The sequence below is a fragment of the Triticum urartu genome, chromosome 5, assembly GCF_003073215.2.
Source record: "Triticum urartu cultivar G1812 chromosome 5, Tu2.1, whole genome shotgun sequence".
In the NCBI taxonomy this organism is placed as follows: domain Eukaryota; kingdom Viridiplantae; phylum Streptophyta; class Magnoliopsida; order Poales; family Poaceae; genus Triticum; species Triticum urartu.
This window is the reverse complement of record NC_053026.1, coordinates 474,399,764-474,422,914: the sequence shown is the minus strand read 5'-3', so window position 1 is coordinate 474,422,914 and position 23,151 is coordinate 474,399,764. Positions and strand designations below refer to the sequence as shown.

Here is a 23,151-nt window from a genome sequence, read left to right as displayed (position 1 = left end):
TTAGCAGGCTTTAAAAATGAAAGGCCTCTCACAAAAGTGGTGTAGGTGGATTGATAACTTTGTCTCTCTAGCTGGCATGACCATTAAAGTCAATGTTGACTATAGTCACAACTTTCATACAAAAAAGGGTCTTTGTCAGGAGGATTCGTGATCCCACATCATCTTCGATAATGTGGCAGTTATGCTTTTCAATCCTTGTGGAGTGGACCAAGCCAGAAGGTTGTCCATCTTACAATAGGTTGAAGACACAATTCTCTTTATGGATCATGATATTAAGAAAGCGGAAAATCTCAAAGTGGTGGTTTTCCCTTTTGTGCATCTTGATAGCCTCAACAACAATGTCCATATAAGAGCTAGTTATTCCAGTTTGGCAAAGCCTATGAAGTTGAAATGTACTACATTAAGATTTTCAGTTGTCAACCCAGATGGTTTAACATTAGAAGCCTAAGGTATTCCAATCCATTTTCGTAAACCCCGGATTGTGGAATGGAAGCATGTCAAAGAGAGACTTGGGAAGCGGGTCCATAGTTGGAAAGTAGAGCACTTGTATACATGTGGATTGATTGTTGTAATCAACTATGCTCTTAGCAATATGTTGTGTGTATGATGTCTTTATTTGAAGTGCCAAAATAAGTGCTTTGGAGATTTGATTACTTTAGTTCCATATTTTCCGGCAAAGTGACACCAAGAAGTGAAAATACCGCCTCGCCAACTGTAGTGTGCTTTGTTGCCAAAAATACCATGGGGCTTTGGGGTTTAGGACCTCGAAGTCAAAAACATCATGCTCGTTAAAAATGGTTCACTAGTAGAAAACAGGGCTTTGGTCACAGGACAATATTCACATTAGTCCCGGTTCAGTCACGAACCGGGACTAATGTGAGCATTGGTCCCGGTTCGTGCGGCTAAGGCATTAGTCCCGGTTCACCCGAGCCCTTTAGTCCTGGTTTAAGACACGAACCGAGACTAAAGGGTGCGATGCCCTTTAGTCCCGGTTTGTGTCTCAAACCGTGACTAAAGGTCACCGTGACTAAAGGTCCCATTTTCAAACTCTACCCCCCCCCACCGTGGATCGCCTTTTTTGTTTTAAAAAAATCAAAAGGAAATGATAAAAACTTCAAAAAATAAAATCCTTCGAGAGGTAGTTATATTACTACATCTACTAGTTAGGAAAATTTAAAAACTTAAATTTGGACATGTTTTGCAAAAAGTGCAGGGAAAACGTAAAATGGCTATAACTTTTGCATACGACGTCGGAAAAAAAACGTATAATATAACAAAATGTTCAGCACGAAAATCCGCATCCGATTTTGACAGCCTACGACCTGTTTGCAAATTTTTAGAATCCTCAAATTCTAAAAGGAAAAAAAGTTATGCTCAAATTTCAGTTTTTTTGTATTTTCGTTAAATCTGGTCAAACTACTTATTCAAGAAGTATTAGTGTTATTAAATAATTATTCAAGAATATTAGTGTTACTAAATAATTATTTCAGTTTTTTTTTGAATTTTGGTCAAATCTGGTCAAACTGTGGTCAAACAATGGTCAAACTACTTATTCAAAAAATATTAGTGTTACTACATAATTATTTCAGTTTTTTTGAATTTTGGTCAAATCTGGTCAAACATTGGTCAAACTATGGTCAAACTGTGGTCAAACTATGGTCAAACTGTGGTCAAACTATGGTCAAACTGTGGTCAAACTACTTATTCAAGAAATAATAGTGTTACTAAATAATTATTGTTTTTTAGAACAATAGTTTCAAACTCAAACAGTGAAATGTGTGACTTCATGCTGAAGCTAAATTCCTGAGGGTTAATAGGATTGACATCTTACTATTGTTAGGAAAACAACAAATGCAGACTTGGAAACGAGGGAGAATAGAACCCGAAAGTTAAGCGTGCTCAGGCTGGAGTAGTGAGAGGATGGGTGACCGTCCGGGAAGTTAGATGATGAGGGGTGATTAGAGATTAGAGGTTAAATTGAGCAGTGGTGAGGGGTGATTAGAGATTAGAGGTTAAAATATTTTAGAAATTTGAAAATAAAAAAATTCAAAAAAAATTTCAAAAAAAAATCATAAAATTTCTTTTAGTACCGATTGGTGTTGACTAAAGGGGAGGCTTTAGTAACGACCCTTTAGTCCCGGTTCCAGAACCGGGACTAAAGGCCCTGGTTCCAGAACCGGGACTAAAGGCCCTTTATCTACTAGTGGTTGTACAAACTTGTTAGAAAATATTAGCATATGTCAACTTCCTAGTTTTTCCCTTTTTCAACTCCACATTAGTGTCCTGATTCGACCACCTTCTGAAACCTCTAGTTATCAAAATTTCCTTGATCACCTGAAGTGTGAGGCATCGAGGGCTGAGAAGGGGGCTGGATCGGCTGGCTATGATGCGCCAAGGGATGGCACACAATGTGAAGTTCAACAACAATTGGTGCAGTAGTGCACATGTGCTCTCTTATGCACTTGGATGTTTAAACATGAGTTAGGGTTGGAATTAAAACTCGAAACTCTTGACTCATTTAGCTCGAACTCCTAGCCCATGGCTATTGCCCTCCTAGCCATGCTCTATGACCACCCCCATTGGCAATAAAAGGTCGGTATGCATGAAGCCATTGGCTTATTGACTCTTTGGAGAAGGTCTTTCCTACTTTTTTGCTCAATCTCCTTGTTCGCCTCCTTCAATCTAAGCCCGTCCTGAGCACCCTGATCTGATGGTTTTCTAAAATATCTAATTAATTGAAAAATGCCCTTGATTGCTCGCAATAGGACGATCTCATGAAATTGCCAACTCGGCAAGTCCTTTGTACAAACATTTCCTTCCTTTTCATCTCAAGTTCCTAGTTCTTCCATTCTATCCAAGTCCATCATGAGCATTTAGATCCGGTCTTTTCTGAAACCTACATCTAACAAACTAAAACCTGCTAACCTGAATCCTCTCAAACTCCCGCAGAACCACCAGCCTATGATCTCACCACTCGCGCTGGACCCTTTCATCCTCATCATCTGGAAAGGAAAAAAATACAAAGACAAAACAGGGTTTTTTTTCAATGACATATCTAATCAGACTAAAATTGATGTCGAAGACACGATCATTCACATCAACTGAATCAACGGGAAGGGCGCGGAAGCTACCGTTTAACGAATGAAACGCAAGCAAGGTAGCTTGCTTTTGAGCTAGAAGTTTTTGGAGCATATGTGAGTGGTAAAAGAGGGGTAGGTGCACCTTGTGTTGTCACCCATTCCAGAAGGTTACATGCTTTGTACACGATGTATTTGCTCCTTGGCAAGTTTGCATCATGGATTACGGCCCTTTGCTTGGGAACAAATTAATGCCTGAAACACATAGAACTTTGGTGACAAATAAGCCTAGCTACATGCATGCTTCACTTCAACGCACAATTCCTGCTTGCTAGAGATCCAGTGCACATACGTAGGTACGTACGAGCCTGCACCGAACTTCAATAATGCAATTGCATATTTTGCATTTATATATAGCACACTCAGTTGATAATATCACAACATCATACAGCTACATGTAGCTGGACTGGAAATTATGAAACGTACAGGCACTGCACTATACGTCTTTTTATGCTGCAGCTAGCCAGCCTATGGTAACGGCGACGTACGGACGGCCCTTTGTACCAGACAGTCTTGACATAGACGTCGATCATTGTCGATCACAAAAGTTTTTCACACAAGGACACAACAGAGACACAGAACAAACTATGGGACGTACGCGAACGCGATAGTAGTCGCTCCCGGCCCCGGAATATACGTAGGTACGTAGGTAGAATGCGACGGCTGTGCAAGCACCGTCGCACATTTATTAGCTGGTTGGATCGTCGATCTTCAGGGCAGCCATGTCGGCATGAACGACGCCGCCACGCATGCGTTGTTTATCTGCTCCTGAGTATACCTGAAGGAAATTAGACGTACGAAAAGGTCAGCAACGGATCTTTGATTACTCCTATATCTGACCGGGCTGGTACAAGCAAGCGCATACCCTATCTGAAGTGTAGGCTCAGTGGTTGGGTCCAGGGGGTGAAAGAAGCCGTTGCCGCCGTGGTGTGGCGCCTGCTGCTGATGCGGGGACTGTCGCAGCTGGTCGTAGCCGAGCAAGTTGGCGGCGTGCTGCTCCCACATTTGGCCCTGCATCTGCTGGCTGCTCTCCTCCAGCTTCTCATCGCAAAACAGATAACATGTCACTAATAATCGTGCAATTTATTAACAGGTCTATCTATCTGTTCTTGGCAATCCAGAATGTTTTGTAGATTCTACAGTATAGAACACAAATAAATATGCAAACGATAGGAGTACGAAAGCTGTATATGCAACAGCTTGTGGTACTACGGTATGCATGAATATACTGATACATGCATGCTAACTGATTTCTGTTTGGCCTTTATAAAGCATTAGTACGTTTGTTACTCCTTTTAGAGAGACAGGTATGTATATGGTCCTTGGTGAGGGAGTGGTTGCAAGCATGTGCAGAAGAAGCAACTGCCGGACGACAGTTATGTGGGAACATTCAAAAGTAAGTACAAAATGGCTTCAGCTTCAAAACAAGAGAACCGGATACATGCTCCGTGCAGTATTTAAGTTCAGGCGAGTTGGTGCAAACACCAACCATAACCAGATTTATTTCTTCTGAAGATAAAATAATTAAGCAGGGTGATTTGTACGGACAGGTGAACTTACTTTTCTTCGAAGGCACTTATTCGCTTCACACAGCATTTGTTCCTGCAAAATTATTCAGTGTATCATTGGGAACAGTCAGCTTTCTTATCTGAACATAAGTCTATGAGAAAATCTTATAACACAAATTATGATCAAATTCATTTTGTTAAGAGCACATACCTTCCTTTGGAGATCAGTGAGCTGGTCAAGCATATGCTGTGTCTGCAAGATTAAATTTCATCAGCATTCTTTTGTGTTACAAAATATGATAACTAGCATAAACTGAAAAACAATATCCAAACTGACAGCGCCAAATTATTTCAAGTTTTGTAGAACATATGAATATGCAGTGCATTACAGAATAAAAATTGTCTCAATGTTTCTTTGTTCCATTCCTAGAAAAAATGATGATGAATCAAAGAGATCCAGCTGTAAACTGTGTATAGTTGAATGAACAGGAAATATACAAGGGAAAGGTGTGACAGCTCCTGGGTGCAGGGGCACCCTCATGAACAGTAACTTCAAAACAATATGAAAAAAATCAAAAAAAATCTGAAATTTTGGGGGATCAAATATGATAAAACTTTTGATGTTCTTGCAAATTTTCAGCCAGAAATAACACTCGAGGAGCCCTCACCAAAAAAAAAACTACTGCTCACAACTACACATAACTTTGAACACTGATTTTTTTTTTTGTGAGGGCTCCACGAATGTTTTTTGATGCTAAAACTTTGCATGAACGTTGAATGTTTGATCATATTTGATTCCCCAAAGTTTCAGTTTTTTTCGATTTGTTTTTCATATTGTTTTGCATTTACTGTTCATGAGGGTGCCCCTGCACCCGGGAGCTGAAAGTCTCACTAAGCAGAGATTTTTTTTCTTCTGAAACAGATTTTAGTAAACAGACTAGCCTGAGACTTTGCCTTCAAAGAAGGAGAAAGTAATAAGCTATATTTTGCAGATTAAAAACAATAATTTTCATCATTACTCAAACAGGGCACATACCCTGATCCAATTTACTTAATTAAAACTGAAGCAATATAAGGCGCTATCGGACCCTCCATCCAGTAGCATTATATATCTGGTGATCATCTAACACGGAGTAGCAACAGATGACAGAAACAGAAAAAACCCAAAGCTACAGGACAACATAAAAAAGCTACTCCCTCCGTTCGGTATTACTTGTCGCAGAAATGGATGTATCTAGACATATTTTAATACTAGATACATCCATTTCCGAGACAAGTAATTTCGAACGGAGGGAGTACAAAACAATCGGTACTTCTGATGTAGATAATGCAAAGAGATAATTCTCCTAGCCTCTGCATTGTGATCATTTCGAAAACAATCAATTACCCTTGTGGATCTTATGTGCCTTAAGGATGAATCAAGTTGCTTTTCGAGCTGCTCCAGATCTTTGATGCCGAGTGACCCGAGATCTTCACCAAGCAAATTTCTGTAAATGTCATTCAATTATAGGACCACCATAAGTAGTGTGTATTAGTTAATCAATACCATTTAAACTATTCCACATGAACTTATTTAACTTCACTGCAATAGATGCACATATTTGATTTCTGCTGATTGTTGAAACTTGTTCAGAAAGGTAATCATTTCATGCTGAAGATAGAAGAGTCCACTTAATCTACAAAAGTAACACAGGGTGGAATAACTAAGTTACCGTTGGGTTCTCTGCAAATTCTCCACTCGTGCTTTCAGTTTGAGGTACTCGTTTCGACTGCTCTGCACTAACTGAAAGTATGTGCCACTTCAGTAAAAACTTTATCAAAACATAACTTAAACATTTTAAACTGAAAAATAGGAAAGGAAAACCTGGGATTATAATAAATTAAGATCATTTTACATGCAATGCTATTGGGGAAACAACTAAATAACTAATCATGATTTTGATCTTTCATGACAACTCAATGGTCACCCCTTTCATATTTTGTTCTCTTATCAGCGGTTTTAATTTCAGCTTCAGTTAGTATACATGGTAGGCGTATCCCAAAAAAATGATAGTCTTATTTGTGGCCATCAGGACTCAGAAAGAAGCATAGTTTTAAATAGCTGGCTATAGCCCCGCTATAGCTCCGCTGTAGCTGTTTGAGGGTGTTGCTGCTAAATGATTTCATGTACAATTTGCCGCTAAGGGTCGCCGCTAAATGCCATAGCCCGCTATTTAAAACATTGGAAAGAAGTAGGAAAAGGGTTATAGAACTGCTGGAACTACATAGAGATAAAATATAGACAATTATCCAATAACGGTATGTTTTCATTAGCATTCCCAGATATATGATTCATTGTGCAACGCTCTCATTTTAGATGCAGAGAACTTCAAGATTTTTTCACAGTAGTAAAATAGAGATAAGTAGGCAGCTGGCACTAGGCAGTAAACATTCGTCATACTTGAGTAGGTAATAAGATATACAGATGCACAAATAATTAGTAAGTACTCCCTCCGTCCCAAAATCAGTGACTCAACTTTGTACTAACTTTAGTACAAAGTTGAGTCACTTATTTCAGGACAGAGGGAGTAGTTTATAAACATCAGTTTTATTGCGATTCATCCAAAGTTCCAAACATGCATTATTTAATTAGGCCGTTTAATGGTAATACTGAAGAAAACATACAAGATTTCAGGATTATGTCAGTAAACAACTCGTACTATCTTTTGACAAGAGGGATGCTAGAACACAAGTTAATTTTATGCACTTGTGATATTAAATCAATCATTACAACATCTGAATAAAAATACAGAACTTACCTCATTCTCCTTATTTTGTATTGCTGTATCTGGCCCACCATAACTGCATTTCTGGTATCTCTCAAGTGTTTTGGGCATGCTACAAGTTAAAAAATGCGAATAAGGAACTGACTAAAGGAGCATAATAGTGTTCACGAAACAGCAAGTGTTAGAAAATGTGGGTTTTCAAGATATATGTGCCAGTTTCCTAAGTGAAATTACGGGATATACATAGGCCAAAAAAATTGGTTGCACATTACATCAATACGAGTACTTTGCAGGCAACAATTTTGAGAAAACAGCAACGCTAATTAATCTTTTTATATATTGATAATTTTATGCTCCTTATAAATGTTTATTTTCATGGTATTCTAAGACTGTCCTGATGTTTAATAGACAAACAAAACATTCAATACAACAAGAAATAAACACTACAAATAAAAGGAACAACTAGCACTAGAATAGTTCAGTTCTCCGCTATACCAATTAAGTGGATGCTAGTAGTTAGTATACTGCCAGACTTGAAAGAGGCGTGCAAGATGTGGGATATCTGCCATCTTCCTGAGCAGATTCTAGGTACAGTAAACGTTACGGATATCTGCCAGCATAAAATACTGGAGCTCTAGCACTAGCTGGCTATGTAGCAACTGCACAGGCCTGAAGGGACATCTGATAATACGTCAAGTTCGTACAGTAGATAGAAGCAAGTTGAAATGAAAGGACTACTCGGCCGTGAGAGATGGGCTGACAAATGAATGAGCAGAGACAACTGAAGACTTTCACCGATTATACCCTGCAGGTACTTCCCAGTCAGTCCTAGGTATCTTATGTACCTTTACCTTGCCCTGACCCCTGAGTCATTCGAGGAGTCAAGGGGGTGTTTAGTTATTACTAACTTCATTGTTATATTTTGGGACTAATTCAGTTCAGTAGTGCCATAACCTGGACGAAAAACAATATTTGTCTCCATGTTAATTAGCATGTGGCTTGGATTCGATATCGATGGGCTTCCTGTTAAAGTGAATCTCTCAAATAAAATCAATTCCAATTAAAAAAACTACTGTCACCATACATCTAAAATTTGTGAGTGCAGAATGAGCATTATTTTTTTCCTCTTCTATTCCGTAAATTTAAATGTAATGGAAAGAAACTTATAATACACCGAATCTCCATAACAGCACAAAATATACACTAGAAATATGCATATTTTGGCTTCTTGTATATTTGGAATCAACTGTAACTGATTGTTAGCATGGTACAGTAGTCTTTTCTAGAACCTCATCCAAATTTTGGTGCTAAGGAACCAATCAGTTATTTTTTCTCACAAAACTTGTACATCTAATTTATTGACATACTCATTTAACAATAGATGTATGGCACTGATTTGGGAACGGCCATACAGTTTGTCAAGAATAGTTTTTCTTACCAGCAAATAGTAGGAAAAAGCTCTAGTGTGAATAGCTTTTCCTTATGTAAAACCCCAAGCAGGGTGAGTGCATCCACAACTAGGTCAACTTGGGCAGCACTCTTGATCCTCTTGATTTATGAATGTGATACATGTCAATTAGAAGGTTTTGACTCTAATACTAGACCATATAATATCAAAAAGCATACGGCTAACTAGTTATGTAGTGAACGGTGGTGCATACAATGTAAGAGTATTAATTAAGTTTCGGACAAGTTATCTTAATATTGAAACATGTATATGTGACAAAATTAAGAAGTACTCAGCTAAACCATGTTGACAACTGGGAGTTTGCTGAAACTCTATGAGTAGTGAAAAGTTGACCGCCATAGTAGAGAATATCACATGGGTAGCGGGAAAAAAAATGATATCCATAGTAGTGAGAACATATGCTTGCTATGTAGTGAATATTGCATGCAATTTCGGCCAATCACAATCTTACACTATTCAAGTCTAGGGCAAGTTTTTCTTAATGGAAACACATATTTTTCAGAAAATTAGAACTACTCAAATAAAATAGGCCAATTACTGGGAATTTACTATAAGTTTATGGCTAGTGAAACAGTGACAGCCATACTCCGTGTCCCTATACATAGGATTAGGTAATTAATTCAGGCATACATAGGATTATATATAGAAAATAAATTACGGGCCTCTTTCAAATATGATAGAAAAACAACCTATCAAGGGATCTTAAATAATATATAAAGCTACTTGGTTGAGTCCTATTCATGTGAAATCATGTGTCCATCATCAAACAAACCATGCATCTCATCCATGTTTAAAACTAGAATTGTCATCTCTTAAATAAAAAAACAGAACTGTTTTGAACTGAGATTCTTCTAGTTACATAAAAAAAACAGAACTGTTTTGAACTGAGATTCTTCTAGTTAAGATCATTAATACTAGTAGGTCGCATGCCTGCATTTATTTTATTTTATTTTTGGCGAGGGGAAAAAGTCCCAGTAATTGGCTAGGGAGACACTGATATATTGTTAAATTATCTTTCTTATTTAGATAGAAACATTCCAATTAATATGGCATTCTCATGTCTTCTTTTCATGCTGGTTGAGGGATCGCACCGACTTAGCTGTGTACAAACTGTAGGAGTAATCATTCACAAAAAAAAAAAGAACTGTAGGGGTAAAGAAATTTACCTTTGAAAACTAGAGTATATTATTAAGTAATCTGCAACTTTGATATGGAATAACCTCTATCTATATACATGCCGATATGTGCACTGAAACTTGTCTATCTTCGCCTAGCCAATTATGTGTTCAGTTCTGTTTTGTAAACAGAGAATTTAATTCGATACCACCCACGCTAGTGTTTTTTTTTTGCGGGGGAAAAAAGTCAATATGTAAACAGACTCTATGGGCGCTTGTCTGACAGCTGAACACCAGATTTTGAAAGAAATCAAAGATGCAGAAACACGTTTGGATCATCCATTGTGTTTCTCTAGGAACTATCTCCTATATTAATTGACAAGAAAATCTCAACAAAAAAAAATCATCCCTACCAGTAGCAAGAGAGAAAGACAATATATATGAAGTTTGATCTCACTTAACATGGGGCAGCCACAACTCACATGAAAGCCCAAAAATCCAAAAGACACCATCCCAGAAAAACCGCAGCAAACCAGCGACAAGACATCCATACAGTAACCGTTTTGCCTCGATCTTCCGTGCAACAAGATAGCTAAAGCTAGGGATGCTGAGAGAGAATCAATCCATCCATCAGTCACCACACGCATCCGATGTCTACGTGATGCGATCGATGCCTGCCGTCCCGTCGAAGCAAATACCCGTAAAATTTGATCCAACGAAAAACGGCCTCCGTTGGCTCGGAGATCTACAGGGCATGCGACGGCCAATCGAAGCCGGCATAAACCCCTGATTTAATTAACTAGCTCCCGGCCAGCCGGCCCATGCATGCAAAATTCAACCGGAAGCTAAAGAGCGCGCCGGCCATCTCTCAGTCCCCATGGATTCACGACGACCTTGGGGGCTGCGGTCCGCAGATCTAGCGCGAACTCGCCCCGCGAGAAGCCAAGCTGTAGCGACCCAAACCAAAACCCTAGCTAATTTCTGGAAGAAACTAGTCCCGGCTGGCCGGAGCCGGACACAGGCACCCCTGATCGAGCTTCTCCGGGCACGGATCCACCGCGTCCGAGCCCCCCAGGGAAACCCCAAGCGCCCAACACCTCGGCGGAGGCCAGATCTAGCAAGCTAAACCCCACGGTACACACATCCGCTTGTGTTTTATGGTGTTGGAATTACGTGTGTGTGCGCGCGTATACCTCTGGCCGCTGCAGAACTCGTAGAGCTTGCCGCGGTTGGAGAAGATGATGAGCGCGACCTCGGCATCGCAGAGGACGGAGAGCTCGTAGGCCTTCTTGAGCAGGCCGTTGCGGCGCTTGGCGAAGGTGACCTGGCGGTTGATCTTGTTCTCGATCCGCTTGAGCTCGACCCGGCCGCGCCCCATGCCGTCGCCGCCGGCCGCCGCGTCCGGGACCGCTAGCTCCAGATCGATCGCCCTCCTCCTCCTCCTCCTCCTCCTGGCTACGCGCCGCCCGACCGCTCCCACACCACCAAAGCAGCGCAGCTCAGCTCAGCCAACCGAGTAGCTCAGCCCAGCTCTCTCGCGCGCGCTGGAGGGGGAGGGGAAAGGGGAAAGGGAAAGCGGGGGAGGGGGCCGGACGGGATGGGGGCGGAGCGGTGGGGGAGGCGGGTTAAAAGCAGGGCGAGACGGGGAGTGGGGAGTGATTAGGGCGCTGCGCCCCACCATTGCCGTTTCCGGCAAGGTGCGAAACGCGAAACCCTAGCGCGCGCTCTCTCTCCTCCCCCGTTCCGTCGCCCTGCCCCGTCGCTGTCCCCCCGCGCTGGCCGCTACGTACACGCCACCCCGCTCGCCACCTTTTCGATCGCCCGTCAAATCCAGCGCGTGGCCCGCCCGACTCACACGCACAGTGCGTACGATGCGGCCATCCCTGACCACACACGCGCCTCCTTTTCTCTCTCTCTCTCCCGTGGGCATTCGGGTTGGTGGACGAGTCGGGGGTCGACAGGTGTGGGGAGGAAAGCGGGGGGCTTTTCCGGGGGGAACCTCGGGTCGCTGTGGTTTCGGGCAAGCGCCTCGTTGCCATATGAGCTCGTCCGATCGACCCATCCATCCATCGGCGGCCGTATATTCCTACCTGAAACCCGACCCGGTCGTGTATGTTACCGTAGTTTGCGCAGACAGGAGGGGATGAGGCTGAGCGCGTGCGTTAATTTTTGCCTGGGAGCGTAGCGCTAGCGTATGTGTCATGCGTGTGTGTGTGGTATGGGCAATTGCGCGTAAGCCGGTCGGCCGGGGGCTTCCCTGCTCGCTTCGCTTCCGTATTGGTGCTGTGGAATGTGCTCCGTTCGGGAAGGACGAATCCAGTTTCGGGTCAACTTGATCTAGCCGGCTTTGGTCCAGTTCCGTGTGGTTTACCTCTCGTGAACTCATCTCTGCCCGGGCAACAAATCGTTACCATTTTTATTTTTGTCTTGGCTGGGCGCTGTTTTTCCATCCTTTTTTCGGTGCTCCAGAAGTGTGCACGTACATCAGCTGCTTGCCGATCGGCATGCTATATGTGGTTACTCAGGTGTGTTACTTTTTAATGCGACGACGGACATTAGGGGAAAGACATTGCAAATCCCACAAGATAGAAAAAAGAAGTTAAGAAAGTCTGAGTATGGAAGAGTCTAGAATAAAGAAGAAGTGTGCCTTATGTTTTGTGCAAAATGTCCTGGCTTAAGCTCAAGCATGGAATCTTCTAGATAGTACATGTGGCGGAATCTGGTGAAGTAATGAGAGGATCCAATGGTCAACAACACTCGGACTTGCCACGTCTCTACCGTCGGATCAGCTTCATCCAACAATTGTTTTCAAAGTCATTTGTACACCATATAGTGGTATAGATATAGATATAGGTGATACAATTGTTGGCGGCGAGCTATCAAACGCAATTGAGGGGACATCACATCGCATAGCAAAATATATGTAGTTCGCTTTCACTACTTGGCTAAATTATGAGTTACAACATTATGTTGATGGTGATCTCTGATAAAAAAAGCATCGCACTCGCTCCAAACCTTTGAATTTTTTTAGGTTGGCATTTGAATGAGAACGATACTTGCTTCAACACCGACTTGATGAATGGCCGACCAGTCCTCCAGGCCTAACTTTGGTGCATTCACTATAAGGGCACAACCCGATTGAAAAATAGGTTGGCAGTCTAATGCATTCCGCACATGATCACAGACCCTCCAAGCAGACAATCACCTCGGCTTCTTTGATGTCTTGTTAGTAAGTTCTTCAACAATCGGTTGGGTTCACTGCTTCTCGAGGAAACCCCACCGTCTTTGATGCATAATGCATTCTAGAACTAGGAATTTCCCGGTTTAAGAGATGGACCCAGATGCCAATCTATATTACATTCATTTCATATGTTTTGTCGGGCATATACTTCTCCTTTAGTGCATGATTGAAAAAAATGGAGTACGAGTCAGGAGGGGCATAAAATGGAGTTGAGGGGGCTAAACTGGTCTATTATGTCAATTTTGAGTTTAGTATTGACCCATTATGATTTTGGTGAGCGCGTGCACGCGCGCGCGTGTGTGTGTGTGGGGGGGGGGGGGGCAAGCCCCATTTTGTCCCTCCCTAAGCTCCACCACATCTGACATGTTGAATCTTTCATAAATTTAGAACACATGATTTTCAAGAATATGGCAGTATGGAATAATTGTTTGGCCCGTAATGTTTACAATGTTATTTATGGAATAACTATCATAAATAGAAAAGATAATTATATGAAAGGTACAAGTCCATGCAAAAATCTTACAAAGCTAATGAGAATCGTTTTTTTTTTCAAAGCTAAGTTCTACAATTAAGGGCTTCTTTCAAGTGAGGTATGAAAGCAAAGAAATTGCATAGTTGAAATATCACCGGCTTGCTAATCCTAACCAAAAAACACGATGGTTGTTGAAAGGAGGCATATTGATATATATTTTTTATGTTAGACATGAAAAACACATGAATTAGGCCAGGGTAGGGTCTCTAGATCAGAGACACAAGGGAGATAGAGTTGAGACAGAATCCATTGGAGCTTAAAATTTCCACGAGCTAGAGAGTTCACATTTGGTTAACAATATTGCTTTGCGGCCATCGTTCTTTATACGATATTGCAATCCTGCATAGATATTGACCTGGCCATTCCATAGAAGGCTGATGGAGTACTGATGTACCGCCATCGTACGAAAATTCATCGTATGTGTAGCAATGCTCTTTGGTTAACTCCATTAATTCCCACATGTTAAGTGTCTTATATCCGAATTTGTGAAGAAAAAAAATCCAAAGGGCAGAAATAAATTTATTTTTCACTTCAAATTTTAATTTTATATTTTTCCTTCGAAGCTGTTTGTTCGAAAGGGGACCCAACTCTGTTGCCTTGCTCCATGAGGCAAACACAAACACAAACACACACAGTTGTTGTAGCACAAGCGTACGCATACAGTAGCTAGCTAGCAAAATACCACCAGTACTGTAGCTTGTTAATGGCCAAGCTTAACCATGGGGGGCATTCTCCATGGCCGCCAGCGTGCAGGGCGCACACGCCACCCCTGTGCAGTGCCATTCACCGACCGGCCCATGCGCGCACGCACGCAAGAAACCGCCTCGCCCCACCGAGTACCCCACCACCCGACCCACCACCTTCGAGACCAACGGTCCGGACGGTGGCGACTGCCGCTCAATCGCGCGCTGACGTACGGCCTCGCTTACCCGGAGGAGGAGCAGAAATTTCGCGGCGATGCATGGTGCCGGGATCGTCCGTACGGGGCGCCATCATCATGCATGCATGTGCCCCCCGCGACGTGTCGACCGGCGGGCGGGGCGCCGATGGGCATCCGACGGCCGGAGACGTTGCGCCCCGTCGCGTCAAGCCGTCGCGTGGCGTGGCGTGGCGGTGGCGGTGTGGTGTGACATTACCTTTGACTGCGCTGCTGCTCTGCTCATGAATCAATCAGATGGATGGAGAGGGTGGCCTGCGATGGACCGGGGGGCACGAGAGGGGCGCTGCGCTGCGGGCGCGTAAATGCGCGGTGTGTAATGCGGTGCGCGCGCCTCGTCGTCAGCGGCGCGTCCCGTCCGGCCCGGCGCTGGCGACGGCAGGCAAGGGACCCGCCGGGATGGAGGATGGAGCTAGGCTGGCAGCTGGCGCGTCCCTTTCGTCGCTTTTGTTTCGTTTGTTGCCTTGCAATCAATCACCCCGGCCAAGCGCGCCGAGTTATTTCGACCGACCAACCCTACACGGAAACGTGTGTCAGCTCCATCGGCGGTATCGTTCGCGCCCCGCGCGACGGTGTGCGGGCCAGCGCGGAGTCGCACGGCCGCGCCCCACGGGACGCCGGCGCGGGCACGTCCGGTTCGGAAGCGGTGGAGGCGAGAGGCATGTCCTTTGACCACAGCTCTTTGTTGATTAAATTAAAAGCTCATTTTTTTCAAAAAGGAACGCTTTATTACTTAAAAGGTTTAAACATTACACCAGGCCTCTGCATATCTATGATGCACTCAGCCAAATAGGTTCTCTCACACAAACGAAAATTAAGAAGGTGAAATACAAAGAAACATGTAGAGTTTGTATAACGCCTAAAGCGGAGGTAGGCCAATCCTAAGATCATGCTGCCACCCATATTGGATAAAAATATCCCTAGTTGTATCCTTCAATTGTGTACACACCTCCGTAAACAAGTATCGATTCTTCACACGTTGTAGAGAGGACAATAAACGAAGAGTCCCGGTACACCTATAAATAACCTGCATGAGAGAAGTACTTTTATCGTTAAACACCTTATCATTTCTACATAGTCAAAGTGACCAAATAACGACAAGCGCTCCCACTCTAAGAATAGTTCTAAACCTGTAATCTATCCCATGTAACTAGTTGCCAAATACATTAGCAACACTGCAAGGAGGATACAAGCCGGAAGCTATCTGGATGGCTGACCATATAAAACGAGCCAATTTGCAATGGAAGAATAAATGTTTTATTGTCTCATCATGGTGACAAAAGACACATTGCAGACTTCCATGCCAATTTCTCTTAATAAGGTTATCTTTAGTAAGAATGACTCCGCGACGAAGATACCATACAAAGATTTTATTCTTTAGAGGTATCTTCATCTTTCAGATCTTCTTATTATTATCAATTCGCACATCAGACTGGATTAACGCTCTATACATAGACTCCACTGAGAATTGTCCATTCCCATGTAGGTTCCATCGAAATACATGAGACCCATGAGACAAATGCACTGTGGACAACCGTTGGAGCAGGATGTACCATGATTGAAGTATGGGTCCAATTAAATCTCTTCTGAACGTCACATTTGGCAGAAATGATTCCATTACCGTGGCGATAGTATCACCCTTATGACGCACAATGTTCTATAGAGCCGGATATTGTTCTCGGAGTGTGGCATTTCCTAGCCACTTGCCCTCTCAGAATTTAATTCCTGAGCCGTCCTTAATTGAGAAGGATCCATAGAAGAAGAAATATTTCTTCGTAGCCATCAGACCTGCCCAAAAGTGAGAATTCCCAGGCTTTCAGTATACTTGAGATACCGCCTTGGAACCCACATATTTCCTTCTCGGGACGGTTTGCCATACACCATCTCCCGTCAGTAATTTAAACAACCATTTGCGAGGAGGGCCCTATTCTTAACCTCGAGGTCATGAATGCCCAACCCGCCTTGGTCTTTGGGACGGCAAACCACACTCCATTTAGCCAGTCGATATTTCTTTTTCTCGTTATCTCTTTGCCAAAAGAATCTTGATCGGAAATAATCCAATCTATGTAAAACTCCTTTCGGCAATTGGAAGAAGGAAATCATATATAGTACCATGTTACTTAGTACTGAATTTATGAGGACCAATCTTCCACCCAGAGACAGCAGTTTACCTTTCCAACTGCTAAGTCTTTTTTGTAGTCTCTCCTCAGCGTGTTTCCATTCAACATTTGTGAGTCTCCGATAATGTACCGGTATCCCCAAATATGTGATCTGAAACTGGCCCAACCCGCATCCGAATAGTTCGGCGTATAGGTGGGAGTCGTCTTGAGCCTCGCCAAAACAAAATAATTCACTTTTGTGAAAATTGATCTTAAGACCTGAGAGTTGCTCGAGTGCGGATAAAATTAATTTCAGATTTCTCGCTTTCTCGAGGTCATGATCCATGAAGAGAATCATATCGTCGGCATATTGAAGTATAGAGAGACCACCATCAACTAGATGATTTACTACCCCATCAGTTTGGCCATCAACCTTGGCACGCTCAATCATGACCGCTAGCATATCCGCCACTATATTGAATAGCATGGACGATATGGAGTCACCTTGTCGCAACCCCTTTTTCGTTTGGAAATAGCATCCAATGTCATCATTGACCTTAATGACAACACTACCTCCAGAAACGAAGCTATGGATCATAGCGCGCCACTCTGCAGAAAATCCTTTCTTTCTGAGAGTCTGTTGAAGAAATGTCCATTTGACTTTGTCATAAGCTTTTTCAAAGTCTAATTTGAGTACCACCCCATTCAACTTTTTTCGATGTAATTCATGGATTATTTCATGAAGGATAACAACTCCATCTAGGATGTGTCTCCCTTGCATAAAAGCAGTCTGTGAAGGACGAACCATGTGTTCAGCAACTGTATTTAGCCTGATTGTCACAACCTCCATAAATATTTTAAAACTAACATTAAGGAGGCAAATAGGTCTATGTTGTTGTATCCTTTCAACCTCATTAACCTTAGGTAATAAAATAATCTCACCAAAGTTTAAGCGAAGAAATTCTAGTTGGCCAGCATGTAGGTCACTAAACAAAAGTAGGAGATCCAGTTTGATGACTTCCCAGAAGTTCTGATAGAACTCAGCGGAAAAACCACCCGGACCCAGGGCTTTGTTGTGCTCCATTAAGAAAACTGAATTTCTAACTTCCTCCTCGGTGTACGGGGCTGTTAGAAGTCCATTTTCCTCACCAGCGACCTGGGGGATGTCATATGTTCGGGACTCATCCATCGAGAAGTTCCTTCCTCTGGGGCTTCGGACAGATTTTTATAATAATTAGCTTTGTAGGATTTAATTTGCTCATGCCCCTCAATCGTGCCCTCATCCTATTGTAGGGAATGAATAATTTTCTTCCGGTGTCTACCATTGGCGACTCCATGGAAATATCTAGTATTCGAATCACCTTTCAGGATAAATTGAGAGTTGGAATGCTGGTACTATTTGAGTTCCTCTTCACGCAACATGATATCTATCTGTGCATTCAAATGACTCTTGATCTCGATTTCATGCTTAGATAAAGGTCTAACCTCTGCCAAACCTTCCAACTCATCAATGATAGATGAAAGAGGAAGCTTCTCCTTTTTGAGGATACCCACCGTATGCATAGCCCAGCCACCAAGGAATTTGCGTAATGCATGGATTTTGTTATTCCATCTGTGAATTGGGGTATGCCCGTCCACTGGTTTCTCCCACACCTCCTTGACCATATCATGGAAGCCATCCCGAAGCAACCACCCAAGTTCAAATTTGAACTTGCGTCTATGTTGTGGTCATGGCAAATCAGTAGTTAGGAGAATGGGTGCGTGGTCTGATATAGTCTCAATACGAGGTAGAGCACGAACATACACCATGGGAAATTTAGATTCCCAATCGGTATCTGAGGGAGTCCTGGATTAGGGGGTGTCCAGATGGCCGGACTATACCTTCAGCCGGACTCCTGGACTGTGAAGATACAAGATTGAAGACTCCGTCCCGTGTCCGGAAGGGACTTTCCTTGGCGTGGAAGGCAAGCTTGGCAATACGGATATGAAGATCTCCTACCATTGTAACCGACTTTGTGTAACCCTAACCCTCTCCGGTGTCTATATAATCCGGGGGGTTTTAGTCCGTAGGACAACATACACATCAACAATCATACCATAGGCTAGCTTCTAGGGTTTAGCCTCTCCGATCTCGTGGTAAATCTACTCTTGTACTACCCATATCATCAATATTAATCAAACAGGACGTAGGGTTTTACCTCCATCGAGAGGGCCTGAACCTGGGTAAAACTTCGTGTCCCTTGCCTCCTGTTACCATCCGGCCTAGACGCACAGTTCGGGACCCCCTACCCGAGATCCGCCGGTTTTGACACTGACATTGGTGCTTTCATTGAGAGTTCCTCTGTGTCGTCGCCGTCAGGCTCGATGGCTCCTACGATCATCAATAGCGATGCAGTCCAGGGTGAGACCTTCCTCCCCGGACAGATCTTCGTCTTTGGCGGCTTCGCACTGCGGGCCGATTCGCTCGACCGTCTGGAGCAGATCAAAAGCTATGCCCCTGGCCGTCAGGTCAGATTTGGAAGTTTAAACTACACGGCCGACATCCGCGGGGACTTGATCTTCGACGGATTCGAGCCACTGCCGAGCGCGCCGCACTGTCACGACGAGCATGATCTAGCTCTGCCGCCGAACAGTGCCCTGGAGGCCGCACCCGCATCAGCTCAGACCCTCAATTCGGAGCCAACTGCGCCGATCGAGGATGGGCGGTTGGACGCCACCTCGGGGGCTGCGACCCCAACGGCGATTGAGCTGAACACCAGCCCCGTACTCTGCGAGACTCGTGACTCCAAGGAGCCGGACTCCTCTCCGGACTCCGAACCCTCCGCGCCCCTGCCGATCGAATCCGATTGGGCGCCGATCATGGAGTTCACTGCCGCGGACATCTTTCAGCACTCGCCTTTTGGCGATATCCTGAAGTCACTGAAGTCTCTCTCTTTATCAGGAGAGCCCTGGACGGACTACGGTCAGCAAGGTTGGGGTACGGACGATGAAGAAATTCAAAGCCCACCCACCACCCACTTTGTATCCATTGTCGACGACTTAACCGACATGCTCGACTTTGACTCCAAAGACATCGACGGTATGGACACCGATGAAGGAGATGATGAAGAACCAGCGCCTACTAGGCCCTGGAAAGCCACCTCGTCATATGACATATACATGGTGGACACCCCAAAAGAGGGAGATGGCGATGGAACAGCGGAGGATGACCCCTCCAAGAAACAGCCTAAGCGCCGGCGTCAGCGGCGCCGCTCAAAATCCCGCCAAAACAAATACGGTGATTCCAGCACGGGAGATAATAATACTCCGGAAAGCGCCAAAGAAAACCCCCTCTAGCAAGATTTAGCACAGGAGGATGGAGAAACCAGCCCTCATGAGAGGGCGGCAGACAGAGCTGTCAAGGACGATAATTATATGCCTCCCTCCTAAGACGAGGCAAGCCTCGACGACGACGAATTCGTCGTGCCAGAGGATCCTGTCAAGCAAGAGCGTTTTCAACGCAGGCTTATGGCCACGGCAAGAAGCCTCAAGAAAAAACAGCAACAACTTAGAGCTGATCAAGATTTGCTAGTCGACAGATGGACTGAAGTCCTTGCGGCCGAAGAGCATAAACTCGAACGTCCCTCCAAGAGCTACCCAAAGTGCAGGTTGCTACCCTGATTAGAGGAGGAAGCATTTGATGCGACCGACCGTCCACCTCGTGGCCGCGACAGAGAGGCCTCTCGGCCCTCCACTCAAGCCGCACCCCGTACCAAGGCATGGGAATATGCGTCGGACTTACGAGACATGTTGGAGGACAAGGCAAGGCAAACAAGATCGATCTATGGATCGCGTGGGCGCCCCACGGCTCGAGACGGTAACCGTCACGCCGGCCACAAATTCGGCAGGGCCGAACACAGTAGACAAGGCTCATTGGAGCTACGTCATGATATAGCCCAGTATAGAGGCGCCGCACACCCACTATGCTTTACAGACGAAATAATGGATCATGAAATCCCCGAGGGTTTCAAACCCGTAAACATCGAATCATATGATGGCATAACAGATCCTGCGGTATGGATCGAGGATTATCTCCTTCATATCCACATGGCCCGCGGCGATGATTTCCACGCCATCAAATACCTCCCACTCAAGCTTAAAGGACCAGCTCGGCATTGGCTTAACAGCTTGCCAATAGGATCAATCAGTTGTTGGGAGGACCTGGAAGCCGCATTCCTCGACAATTTCCAGGGCACTTATGTGCGACCCCCAGACGCCGATGACCTAAGTCACGTAATTCAGTAGCCAGAGGAATCAGCCAGGCAATTATGGACACAGTTCCTAACAAAGAAAAATCAAATAGTTGACTGTCCGGACGCTGAGGCCCTAGCAGCCTTCAAGCACAATATCCGTGACGAGTGGTTGGCCTGGCACCTTGGACAGGAAAAGCCGAAATCTATGGCAGCACTCACGACACTCATGACCCGCTTTTGCGCGGGAGAAGACAGCTGGCTTGCTCGTAGCAACAATATGACCAAGAACCCTGGTAATTCGGACACCAGAGACAGTAATGGCAGGTCGCGTCACAACAAGCAGAAGCGCCGCATTAACGGCGACAACGCTGAGGATACGGCAGTTAATGCCGGATTCAGAGGCTCTAAACCCGGTCAGCGGAAAAAGCCATTCAAAAGGAATCCTAGGGGCCCGTCCAGTTTGGACCGAATACTCGACCGCTTGTGCCAGATACATGGCACCCCCGAAAAGCCGGTCAATCACACCAACATGGATTGTTGGGTGTTCAAGCAGGCAGGCAAGTTAAACGCCGAAAATGAAGACAAGGGGCTGCATAGCGATGACGATGAGGAGCCCCGGCCGCCGAACAACAGTGGATAGAAGGGTTTTCCCCCACAAGTGCGGACGGTGAACATGATATACGCAACCCACGTCCCCAAAAGGGAGCGGAAGCACGCGTTAAGGGACGTATATGCGGTAGAGCCAGTCGCCCCAAAGTTCAACCCATGGTCCTCCTGCCCGATCACCTTTGATCGAAGGGACCATCCCACTAGCATCCGTCATGGCGGATTCGCCGCATTGGTTTTACACCCAATTATTGACGGATTTCATCTCACTAGAGTCCTTATGGACGGCGGCAGCAGCCTGAACCTGCTTTACCAGGATACAGTGCGGAAAATGGGCATATATCCCTCGAGGATTAAGCCCACCAAAACGACCTTTAAGGGCGTAATACCAGGTGTAGAGGCCAACTGTACAGGCTCAGTCACACTTGAAGTGGTCTTCGGATCTCTGGATAATTTCCGAAGCGAGGAGCTAATCTTCGACATAGTCCCGTTTCGTAGTGGCTATCACGCACTGCTCGGGCGAACCGCATTTGCTAAGTTCAATGCGGTACCACACTACGCATACCTTAAGCTCAAGATGCCAGGCCCTTGAGGAGTAATTATGGTCAACGGAAACACCGAACGCTCCCTCGAATGGAGGAGCACACGGCGGCCCTTGCAGCGGAAGTACAAAGCAGCCTCTCCAGGAAGTTCTCCAGTCCGGCCACTAAACGACCGGACACCGTCAAGCGCACCCGGAGTAACCTACAACAAGACCACCTGGCACGATCTGAGCAGGCGTAGCAATGCGGCCCCAACCCCAACCCTCGCAAAAAGGCGACGCCAGTACTTCGCGTACATAACTATGCTCTAGAGATACCATGGGTACAGGGGGAGGGGCACCATCACGGCACGCCCAAAACACGGCTTAAACCGTACCAGGGGCTGCCGATTTTTTAATTTTCTCTTACTTTCAGGACTCCATCCTTCGGAAGGCCTGTTCGGCAGTTCAATTGCCGCACAAATGATGCAAGAACCAGGGAAGCAGACAAGCCACACCGCATTACGGAACTCCAAGGTGGTCTCTATCACGAGCAGTATACCCGCTCCGCATACTATTCCGCAGCTTGCCCCTGGAACGGACATGTTAACTAGTCCAACCTTCCACTTATCGCATTATCTGTATCGTTCTGCTTTGATCGCAGCCCTTTTTAATAAACAATGCATAGCTTTCGTCTATTTTTGCATTACCTTTTTTTCTTTATATATGTTCCTTAACAACATGTTGCACCTGTACACGTTGGTACGGCCAAAATACGCCAGGGGCTTTAGTACCCCTCAGTATGGTGTGAGAAGTCCAAACACTTTAACAAGTGCGGCACCCCGAACTTATAGCATTATATGCATCGGCTCCGAATCATGTCTTGGGTCAATAGTTGGGTTTGCCCGGCTCCTATGTTTTGGTGCCTTACGTTCCTCTATATCGGCTAAGGTAGCACTAGGAGAACCACTGCGATTGTGCCCCAGTTGAG

General features: G+C 44.7%; 1 protein-coding gene across 1 annotated transcript; it reads right to left on the bottom strand.

Moving 5' to 3' along the window:
* Window positions 1-3,456: 3,456 nt before the first annotated feature.
* LOC125509937 (MADS-box transcription factor 8-like) lies at window positions 3,457-11,613 on the bottom strand. Its single transcript, XM_048675005.1, has 8 exons — window positions 11,187-11,613; window positions 7,444-7,522; window positions 6,358-6,428; window positions 6,033-6,132; window positions 4,857-4,898; window positions 4,698-4,739; window positions 4,003-4,175; window positions 3,457-3,915 (listed from the first exon to the last, which is right to left on the bottom strand). The coding sequence occupies exons 1-8, from the start codon at window positions 11,369-11,371 to the stop codon at window positions 3,849-3,851; spliced, it is 759 nt and encodes a 252-aa protein (XP_048530962.1). The 5' UTR covers window positions 11,372-11,613; the 3' UTR covers window positions 3,457-3,848.
* Between the last annotated feature and the right edge of the window lie 11,538 nt (window positions 11,614-23,151).